The 10,803-nt window shown below is 28.3% G+C and overlaps 1 protein-coding gene across 1 annotated transcript in view; it reads left to right on the forward strand.

The window, feature by feature from the left end:
* The window catches only part of LOC106465060 (smoothened homolog), a 61,518-nt gene that overhangs the window by 40,410 nt on the left and 10,305 nt on the right, over nucleotides 1–10,803 (forward strand). The window contains exons 7-9 of the mRNA XM_013925257.2: nucleotides 6,288–6,380; nucleotides 8,893–9,001; nucleotides 9,153–9,341. Coding sequence (XP_013780711.2) covers nucleotides 6,288–6,380; nucleotides 8,893–9,001; nucleotides 9,153–9,341 — 391 coding nt within the window. The remainder of the gene's footprint in view (nucleotides 1–6,287; nucleotides 6,381–8,892; nucleotides 9,002–9,152; nucleotides 9,342–10,803) is intronic.

Raw genomic sequence — 10,803 nt, forward strand, 5'->3', positions numbered from 1 at the left:
GGTAAAAGCCTTAACCTTTTGTGTGTGATAATGTTGCTAACAGTGCTTAAAGCCCATTTGCTGTCTACATTGGTTGGAGGTGCAAAGAGATAACTCCTTACTGTCCTGGCCATTGTGGGAAATCAAGCTTCATTTGACTTCCAAAAGTGAGGCCAGTGAAAGTTAATTCAGAAACAGTGATGTTGACTCATTTTAGAATCATTTATTTTGACTAATGCCTAGCCCCAACTTCTCAAAACCTAACCCCTATTGTTCTCAAAACCCCCACCTTCCTCAGAAATCCACTTCTCAAGCCATGAATCTCCAACTTTCAGCGGGCGGTCAATCTTTGTTGCTCGGAACACGTTTTTTTTAACTAAACCAATTATAGACTGTAACTTTTAGTACCTTGTAAGTTGCCACAAAGATTAGGGTTTAGATGCCATTTTCAATTACCCGGATTTGGCTGTTTTTAACTTCAATACTCGGCTGAAGACAAGCATTACCGGGTAGCCCAATAATCAGCTGGGGCCGGGTATCCATGCATCCCTAATTTTAACTATTGGTTTTTCTATGACATTAATATTTATCAACTATGAGGGACATCTATTGGAACTAAGGTGCCCTAACTTATGCAAAATTAGTAATGGGATATTTTGATAAAGAATTTTCTAATAGACTGTCAAATCACTTTACTTTAGATGGTTAATTATTTTGATAATTGTTTTTTAATTTTGAGTGATAATCTTGAAGTAGAAAAATTGAAGAAAGTTTTAAATAATATAAAAGAAATACAATTTGATATGATTGATAAAAAATTACCTTTTGCAGATGTTTTATTTAAGGTTAAAGAGAATAGAGAGCTGTTTACAGATATTTATTATAAACCTACCAATTCATATAGATATCGAAATTTTTTTATTCATCACCCTCAAATGATTTATTCTTTAGTTTCAAAAGAGAAAAAGAAGTAAGATTCAAAAATTCTGTTTTTTAAAAGTGTTATTATCCAAATAGAGTAATTTAAAGGGAATTCAAAATGGCAAAAGTAAATTATAATGCTAAAGAAAATAAAAGGGAAGAAGAAAAACTATTATTCCTTTTGTATACACACATGGTCAAAATGTTTTGATATTAACTACATTCAAACACAACTGGAGGAGATTGTGGATGAAAACAAACCAAAATAAAGTATCCAAGAATTCTAAAGTAATTCTATCAATGTAACAACCAAGAAATCTATACAGATTATTAACTACAAAGAAACATAATTCAAATAAAAAAAATGGATATTTCCATGTAATAAAGGAAAGTGACAATTATACCTTAAACGATCTATAGAAATAAAATGTATATCCCAGATTCTACCAAGTAGATTTTATTTCGTATATAATTCTACTTTTAACTGTGATTCAAAATATATTATTTATGTCCACATTGTATAATATGTGGAGAACTGTATGTGGGAGGAAAAGAAAATTTAAAAATTAGAATAAATCTATATAAATATCATATGAGAAACCCACACTTAAGACTAATGCCAGCTAGTGCAAATTATTACAGTTGTCCTGATAAACAGTTTGAAAGTTTAAAATAACGTTATTTTAAAATATTTCCTTGTTGGTCATGTAACAATAAAATGAGATTGGAATATGAAAGCATTTGATTATAAAAATTCAAAGTCTCCTTGAATAACAGTTAATATTAAGTCATAGATGAAACTTAATATATAAAGTAGTATTTTCCAAATTTTACAGAAATATATTAATATACAATAGATTACTGTACAAGTAGAGTAAGTGCTGTATTAAATTTTGTATAAGTTATATAATTGTTAATCTTTAACTTTGTAGTTTATTGGAATTTTTAAGTATATTAGAAAGTTATACTAGAATTACACAGTTTATATTTTATTATGAACTAATCTATATCTATAATTTTAATCAGGGATTATATAGTTTGCAGTGATTTTAATTTGTGATTTGTATTTTTGTATTTAAATATTATATTTTGAATTTTATATTTAAATTGCATTGTTTTTAAGGTGAAAATAAGAAGAGCTGAAAAGTAGTGAAAACTACAAAACTGGTTTGTAAAGAGCAAATAATTTTAATTGTAAAAGTCGAAAGAAAGAATAAAACAAGGTGTATGATATATGTATATATGTGTTTATATACACATACACGTTTCAAAAATTCAAACATTGTTTTTAGCTAGTCATTGGATTTTAATTTATAGAATTAATTTTTTCCTTTCTTCACTTATTTTTTAACTTATCCTATGCTATGCATTTCTGTGACATTAATATTTTCCATTGATGCCTCTGTTTTGTTGCTATTTATTAAAATTTTCTCTTTGCACTATGAAAAAGTTGACAGCCAGGAAATCCAGTTGTTCCTTTTTGTTTTAAAGTTTGGTATGATCTGAGGATTTTTGTTGTCATATTGTTAACAGATTGGACAGTATAATTCTTATAAATTTTATGAATAAAATACTTTTATAAAGTAAGTTGAAAAGGATATGTATACCAGATGTGATTATACTGAATATCAAATTATGAATATATTATATAGGTTTATAATTTTTCGTCTATCTGCATGAAACTTGTCATTTAACCTTAGTGCCATGGGTATCCTTTACTGCATATGACACAAGGTTTTTGTGTTTTACATTCAAAATTTTATTAAACTACTTTTCGTTTATGTTATACTAATTAGTATAGCATAAAATCTTAGCTGATAATCCATATTTTAATTGAATATAAGTTTTAAGTTCTTAATTCTACAAGGCAGTATTTAAAAAAACCTGAATTTCCCCTAGTGTGACACACGTGACACATTTTCTCTAGGTATCTTATCATCTCTATTTTATCCACCCCTCCAGAAACTATGAAATTAAATGTAAATTAGTCACTATAAAATCGTCATTGCTCAAACAAACCATAATTTTTATAGTCTTCAATTTTGTTTTGTTAAAGAACTATAAAATACAAAATCAAACCCCTCCTGCCACATCTCCTCATTCAGGATTTGTTAATAGTTCTCTCTTACATTTAATTATATATTATCTATAACCAGTAGAAAGCCAAGGTTTTTATCTATCAAATGATGTATTATATTACGTTGTGGTCTGAACAGATAATTGTCAATTTCGCTTGTAATACCACTTTGGTTTCTATGGGAATCACAACAGCTAGCTTGGATGAATTTGTAATGGCTCTCGTTGCATAGTTAGAAAGCCAGAAAAATTGTGATTGTTAGAGGAAATTGTCTGCTCTCTGGATATTATTAGTCTATGTTGTTTGGTGCATTATTTAATGAAATACTACAATTAGTATAAAAGAAAAAGTAGGGTTAAGTGTCTTTGATAGTCGACAGCAAAAAATAAATAAAATACTCGTGTAAGTACTTTATTTCTATTTTTTCATGTTTATCATTTATTTATTGATATAAAAGTAACCTTAATGTAAAAATAGGAATCTCTTTAGTTAGTTAAGGCTAGATAAGGTGAAATATAACAATAATAATAATATAATAAAAATATTTCATGAGGCCTGCACGCGAGCAGCTCGGAGTAGCTTGTGGGTAATGTAATTTGATAGTGTAACATGAGCTGCACTTTCCCGAGTGACTTTCGACTTATAATGGCTTGGATAGTAGTTAGACACGGTTCAAAAGGCAATAAAACAATAAAATTTAATTACAAATAGATGTATAATTTTACAAGTTTAAAGCTACTTAGGATAAACCAATAACTTATAATGGCTTGGATAGTAGTTAGACACGGTTCAAAAGGCAATAAAACAATAAAATTTAATTACAAATAGATGTATAATTTTACAAGTTTAAAGCTACTTAGGATAAACGAATGTAGTTTCTCTCTACATTTGAAAGAAAGAGGGTAATTTAGATTTATTTCAGTTTTATTTGGGGGGTACGAGGTAAGTCAAATTGACTAACCTTGTATAGAGTTAGGGTAGAGAAAATTACACATAAAATATAAAGTTTTACTGAAAACAAACATTTGAAATGTTATTTAGGAGGTTTTAGAGATTACAAAAATAAATTTTGATATTTTTGAGAAGAGGAAAAGTATTTTTAATCTTAACATGAAAATCAATTTGCACACAGACTATTCGAAACAAATACTCTATATTCAAGGACAAATATGTTTTTAGTTTATTAAAAATACTTCACTAAAAAAATATTATTTTTTGTATGTGAAAGACTTATAATGTTTACTGAAAGACTGCCACATTTTTGTGAAGATATACACACTATTTTAACAGTTAGTCTTATCAAATCTATAAATACTTTGAACAAGTACAAAGAGGTCACGTTGTTGGTCAAATTGACTGAGCCTGTGTTGAGAGAGTTAATGTAATTCAACTAGTCACTGGGCATAGTATATCTGCATGTTGTCTATGTCCAGCAAGACTAGCTGAGTGGACCATTCATGTGAATGATGCCATTAATAAATATAATAAAAAAGAGCATTATTAGATTATTGTTATGAAAAAAATCACATTGGCATTAAAGATTATTAAGTATGATAAAATCATACAAATCGTGAGTGTTGGAACATGTCATTGAGTGTATTTTTTCAGTCAGTTTATTCTAAAAACCTCAGATGTTTCTCCTTGTATCAAGATCTCTGTAGTTTTTGTGGGGAATGTTTGTATAATGAACATGGATCTGTAACTAAATTATTATTATAATTTGTTGACCATTTTACTTGGTGAATCAAATATGGTCACTTCATCACTTAGACATTTTTTTTTAAGAAATCCCTCATTAATTTACAGTGTGTTTAGATTTTTTTTTAATTTGTACATTTCTTGATTTGTTTTGGGATTTTTTTTTTTTCTGACATTACATAATACTGATTAGTCTAACTACTTTGCACAATTTTAGTTGCTGTTAGTTTTTAGTTGAAGTTTCTATATTTTTTCTCCAGTTTTTATTTCTTATTTATAATAACATTTTAACCCTATGCATATGAGTTAGGTCAGTTTGACCACCATAAAACTATACACACTAACCAAATGTACTAAGTTTTCTTCACAAAATTTAGAAAGTTTTTATTAAAAATTACAGGTGTTTTCTAAACAAAAAATCAGATTTTTAATAAAGAATATTTGCTTAAGATTTATCTTTGAATTTGTGAAGCCTTTACTGAGTCAGTTTGAGTGAAAGATGATTTTCATGCTAAGAATAAAAATACTTCTTTTTATCTTACAGTTGTCATATTTAATTTGTGTAAAATCTAGAATGTCCTTAATGAATATCAAACGTTTCTTTTTTGTTAAAACTTTGTTTTGTCTTATTTTCTCTACCTTAACACTAACTGCAGTGAAATAATCAATACACAATGAATTGAAAAGTTGAAAAATATGAAATAAAATTAAAAATACCTTTTCCTTCTGTAGAATGACTACAATGATTTATCCTAACAACCTCAACTTTTAATTTTTTACATATGACTTATTTTAATTTTTTGCTTTATAGTGTACTTTAGACTTTCTCACATATGTGAAAAGAAATATATTGCAGATGGACAGCTTAGTATAATAAATAGATAATCAGGTTACAATCACGTGATCACATAATGAGTGCTTTTCTTGAGTGATCATGAGAAATGTTTTCCTGAATTTTTTCATTGAAGTTTTTTTTTATCTAACCTCATTTTTTTATATATGTTATTTTTGTTTAAAATATGTGACAGTAAATAAAAAAATACAAAGATGAAGAAATTTAGCATTTACTTTAGCCTGTTTGCTGTTAGGTGTTGTGTTTTCATAACACTACTCTTTCTCATTATTTTGGTTGTCCAAAACATAATTCATGTAATTATAAATATGTACTTTAGAACCAAAAAGTATATCAAGCACTAGAATAATACGCCCTCAAATCACTACAGTTTATCTGGCTTTCTAACTAAGCTATAACCAAGCTAACAAAATTACATAACTACTGGAGCAATGACTTTATGACACACATTAAGCTTTTCTTGCAAACTGCCAAAACTAAACAAATGAATCTAAGAGGGTGATATATTGAATTTTTCTCTTTATATTGATCATAAACATGTCCATTAAATATGCACTTTCTGGGTTACAAACCTACGTATAGAAGCTACAACAAAATGAGAGGGGCATTTTTGATGAGTTTGAAAAAGTTACTAACATCTCAGCAAATAAAAAATATGAAAGGTTCAAATTTTACATGATATAGTTAATAACTGGAAAATAATCTTTAGAAAAAACTGTAACATAACGTTTAATTCTCTGATTTATTTTTTCTTCGTAGGTTTAATTACTCTAGTTAAAGTGAAATTAGGTAGTGCAGAAGTTGTAAGTGAGGAAGCAAACATCAGAATACGCCACATGATCATACGAATGGGTATGTAAATATTTTTTTTTATGTTTATATAATATGTAATGTTAAAATTATGTTGGTGAAAAACTAGAAGATAGGATGATAAAGATTGATAAGCTTGTTTGTTTAACTTACTGATAAAACTATAGAACTGGATATTTGAGGGTTAATGCTATTAAACTTCAAAGTTTAATTTTTATTTTAGGAAATTAGGACAACTCCTTTATTTCGTCAGATTTTTTGTTGCTTTTATAACATTTAAAATTATATATAAATAGGATTTGTTGAAATCAGGTAAGTGTAGTCTTATTGTGACAAATCATTGATAAACAGTGTTTTGTTGCATAATATCTTAAGAAAATTAGTTTCTAATTTAACTCTACATTTCATTTGTGTGTACTTGACTGGTTAAAATAGTCTGTGAGAATTTACATGAAAATGTCTGTCATTGGTGCTGTTGAAAAAAGAAAAGCAGCTTAAAATACATTTTATTGGATAATTTAAACAAGGGCTTTATGACATTGATCGACAGTGAATGGATGGGACTTTTCTTTGAAATTTATGTAAATTTACTCACTTTGCAGAAAGATACTTCAAATACTTGGCAGAAAATGCATATTGCAACATGTTTTCATATGACTGGTTGATTGTTTATACAGCAATCTTATGACCCCAAAGTGACCATCAGAGGTTCCATACTGTAACTTTTAATATGTTTTGTGTATCTTCATGGAATGTAGCAAGCTTTTATTAAACATTACAAGTCTTTTGTACACAAAAATCAGATTCAAGTGATTTTCGTGTTGAGAGTAAAAATAGTTTTCTTCACCAGAAAATTGTCAAATTTCATTTGCTTAATCTCTAAGACTTCCTGAATAAATATCAAACGAAATATGATACTTACCTGTGTCCACTTGTTTGTTGTTATCAACCGTTGATGAAAGTTAAACCTACTATTTGTATACTAATGAAACTAGTACACAAAATAGTTTTTATTTAATTAAGTAATACATCCAAGACTATAGAGTAATAACACTCACAAAGCAAACAATGTCCTATAACTATCATAATTTACCTGGCTTTCTAACTGTGATGAGAGCCTTTAAAAATTTTCAACGTGAATACTGGGAGATAAATTTTCAAATTGGTGGTGAAATAGACAATACTCTTACAGAAAACAACATGTTGTAAAATTTAACTTGATAGATTAGAACTTTTTATTTCTATTTGTTGTAAATAATATTGTATAAAATGTCAGAGAGAACTATTGACAATTTGTAAAAAAAAGGGTGTGACAGGTGGGCATGGCAAGTGGGTCTGGTTTTCTAGTTTTTGGCTCTCTAAACAAATAAGGTTGAAGGTTATAAACATCATTCTTTGCCAGAGTAATATCTGTATTATAATGAGTAATTAGTGTTAAATTTTGTACTTCTCAGAGGGATGGTAAATAAATATGAGAAGAGGGAAAACTTAGAGAGCAAATGTTACAATCCTTGTATTAGGGGATATTGAGAACTTTTTTGAATATTTCCTTATAAAATTAAGAACATAAAGCTTTTATTAAAATTTAATGTATCAATTACATTTTGATGCCAAGTTTATTTGTATACAGTAATAATAAAGTAGTTTAATTAAATTTTGAATGTAACTAAAAAGTCATGATGTGCACTTTGACCTACCTGTATTAATAAACAATGACAATGATGCTGGTTCAATGTGGAGTTAAAACAAGAAGTTGAATTGTTTGCTTAAGCAACTCTCTTTTTGTTTTCCTTCAAACTCAACTTGAAGAAAACCAATGTTTAAACATTGTACACATTAACAGGGTAGAGAACACATAATTATCTCCTGTATTGCATATAGTAATATAATGTATAAAGTTGTGTTTTCTGAGAGAAACTTGTGAAATTATTTATTCGGTGTCTGAACACTTTATAATTGAAAGCAGTTACATAATTACTTCAGTAACACACAACAGACTTATAAATAAGCATTACATGGGTGATTGTTTATAAAATGTAATGATCAGCAAATTTTCATTGACAAAATAATGATCAGGTAAATATTGAAATATAAACTAAAATAGTTTAATTTGTAGGCTACATACCTTGCAACACATTCACATACCCACCCATCACGTGTCTATTGAGGTCAAGATAAAGTAATGTCTTTTATGTTTGCTGCAACATTAATATCACCACCTATAACTGAACAAAATTCTCACTTATGTTTTACACATATCATTCCTAAAAAGCATTTTTATGCTATCAGTAACTTGTAATCATGTGTTCCTTCTTTCTGCTCAAAATCAGTTACATTTTCAATTTCCCTGTATCAAAATCCATGATCTCCCTGATATTTCTTTCCCATATTGAAACTGAGTGCAAAGAGTATTCTTTTATGAAATGATCTTATGCTTCTTTTTATCCATTTTTCAGTTTTACAGAAAATTTGGAAATACTAAACAAAATCATGGAACAACCCAACCCCAGTTTTGTCACATCTTCTGTGATTATTATATTTTATTTTTTTACAGGAACTTTTACATTTCTGGTGTTTCTGTTGGCATTCTGTACATTTGGTTGTCATGTTTATGAGTTTCTAAACCAGGCTAAGTGGATAGCAAGTATGGAAGATTTTGTAATGTAAGTATGAGATTAATTTGACCAGTACTTTAGTTTTTTTGTATTTAATTTTTTGTTTGTGTAAGTTTAAAGAAAAAGAAAAAAAAAGTAACAAATGGAACATCCTAATTTTTTTCTATTCATTCACTTTTGAACAATTGTTTTTCTCTAGCTGTGCTGCCAACATTACTTTAGCAAGTAGAAGTAATGGTGAAACTTTGAAAGAGTGCAAAGCCAAGAGTCATCCAAATATTATGACTCTACAACTACATGTACTAGCAATGTTTGGGACTGGAGTGCTTATGTCATCATGGGTCTGGACATCGGCAACAAAGGCTTCTTGGAAACGTTTTTTTAATAGGTAGGAAGCAGTGATATATCTGTTACCATGAATGGTTTTGTTTAGAGGTTCTCAGTGGTGGTTTATATGTCACTTTCAAAACATTTTGTGAGAAACTAGCAATTGATTATGTGTTGTTTTGAAACAGTTAACAAATTTAAATCTTTGTGGCTATTTCACACTTCTATACTCAATCCATGTAATTCTATTTGTCATATAACATAAAAATTACTAGTGATTAATTTCAATGCAAAAAAAAAGTGTTTGTTTTTCAACTAAATTCTAAGTGCAGTGAGTGAAATTATAAAAACTGTCCCCATATTTTCTCTTGGAACCACTCAAGGCTTAATGGAATTATAAATATGCTACACATACTTAGCCCTTTTTCCATGGTTAAAACTATTATCCACACCACTCAAAATATTCCATGCTTTTGGTATCTTTTTTATTAGTTCAGAAATTTATTTATTTATTTATCAGTTTCCAATATCATCTCCAATGTTACATCTCTGACTTAGTGTTTTTTTTTTTCATTAAATCCTAAAAAATAATAGCTTTTTTTATTGTGAAGTAGACAGAATACAACATTTCTGTACAAGATTATTGTGGTTTTTGAATTGTCATTAAAGACATCTGTATATTAATTATTTACATACATTTCTGCTTTCATAGATAACTATGATGACAATAACACTTTTGCCATGGGTATCCTTTACTGTGCATGGCACAAGGTTTAAGCATCTTACATTAAAAATTTTATTAAGCTACTTTTTGTTTATGTTATACCAATTAGTATGGCATGAAATCTTAGCTAATAATCCATATTTTAATAGCATATAAATTTTAAGTTCTTAATTCTACAAAAATTCTGAATTTCCTGTAGTGTGTGACACATTATCTCTAGGCATCTTTTCTCTATTTTATCAATCACCCCTCCAAAAAATAATGAAATTAAATGTAAGTTACTCACTATAAAATCATCATTGCTCAGACAAACCATAATTTTTTATAGACTTCAATTTTGTTTGGTTTCAGAGCTATCAAATAGAAAATCAAACCCCTCCTGCCACATCCTCTCTTTCAGTATAACTTTGTTAATAGTTCTCTCTTACGTTTAATTCCATATTATATATAACCAATAGAAAGCCAAGGTTTTTCTCTATAAAAACATATTATATTACATTGTTTTCTGAACAGATAATCATCAATTTTACTCAGAGCACAAGCTCAGTTCTCATGGAGAAGCTAATGACTAGCTTTGATGAATTTTTGATGGCTTTTTCGCATAGTTAGAAAGCCAGAAAAATTTTGAGATTTAGGGGAAATTGTCTGCTTTTTGCATGTGACTAGTTCATGTTCTTTGGTGCATTATTTAATTAAATAAAAACTAACAGAGACCCACAAAACATTTCCAGCCAAATTAGTATCTTTATCATAACAGTACTTCTTTAAATATAACATTTATAGCACAATACAAACGAAT

Source organism: Limulus polyphemus, unplaced genomic scaffold, assembly GCF_000517525.1.
Source record: "Limulus polyphemus unplaced genomic scaffold, Limulus_polyphemus-2.1.2 Scaffold1823, whole genome shotgun sequence".
In the NCBI taxonomy this organism is placed as follows: domain Eukaryota; kingdom Metazoa; phylum Arthropoda; class Merostomata; order Xiphosura; family Limulidae; genus Limulus; species Limulus polyphemus.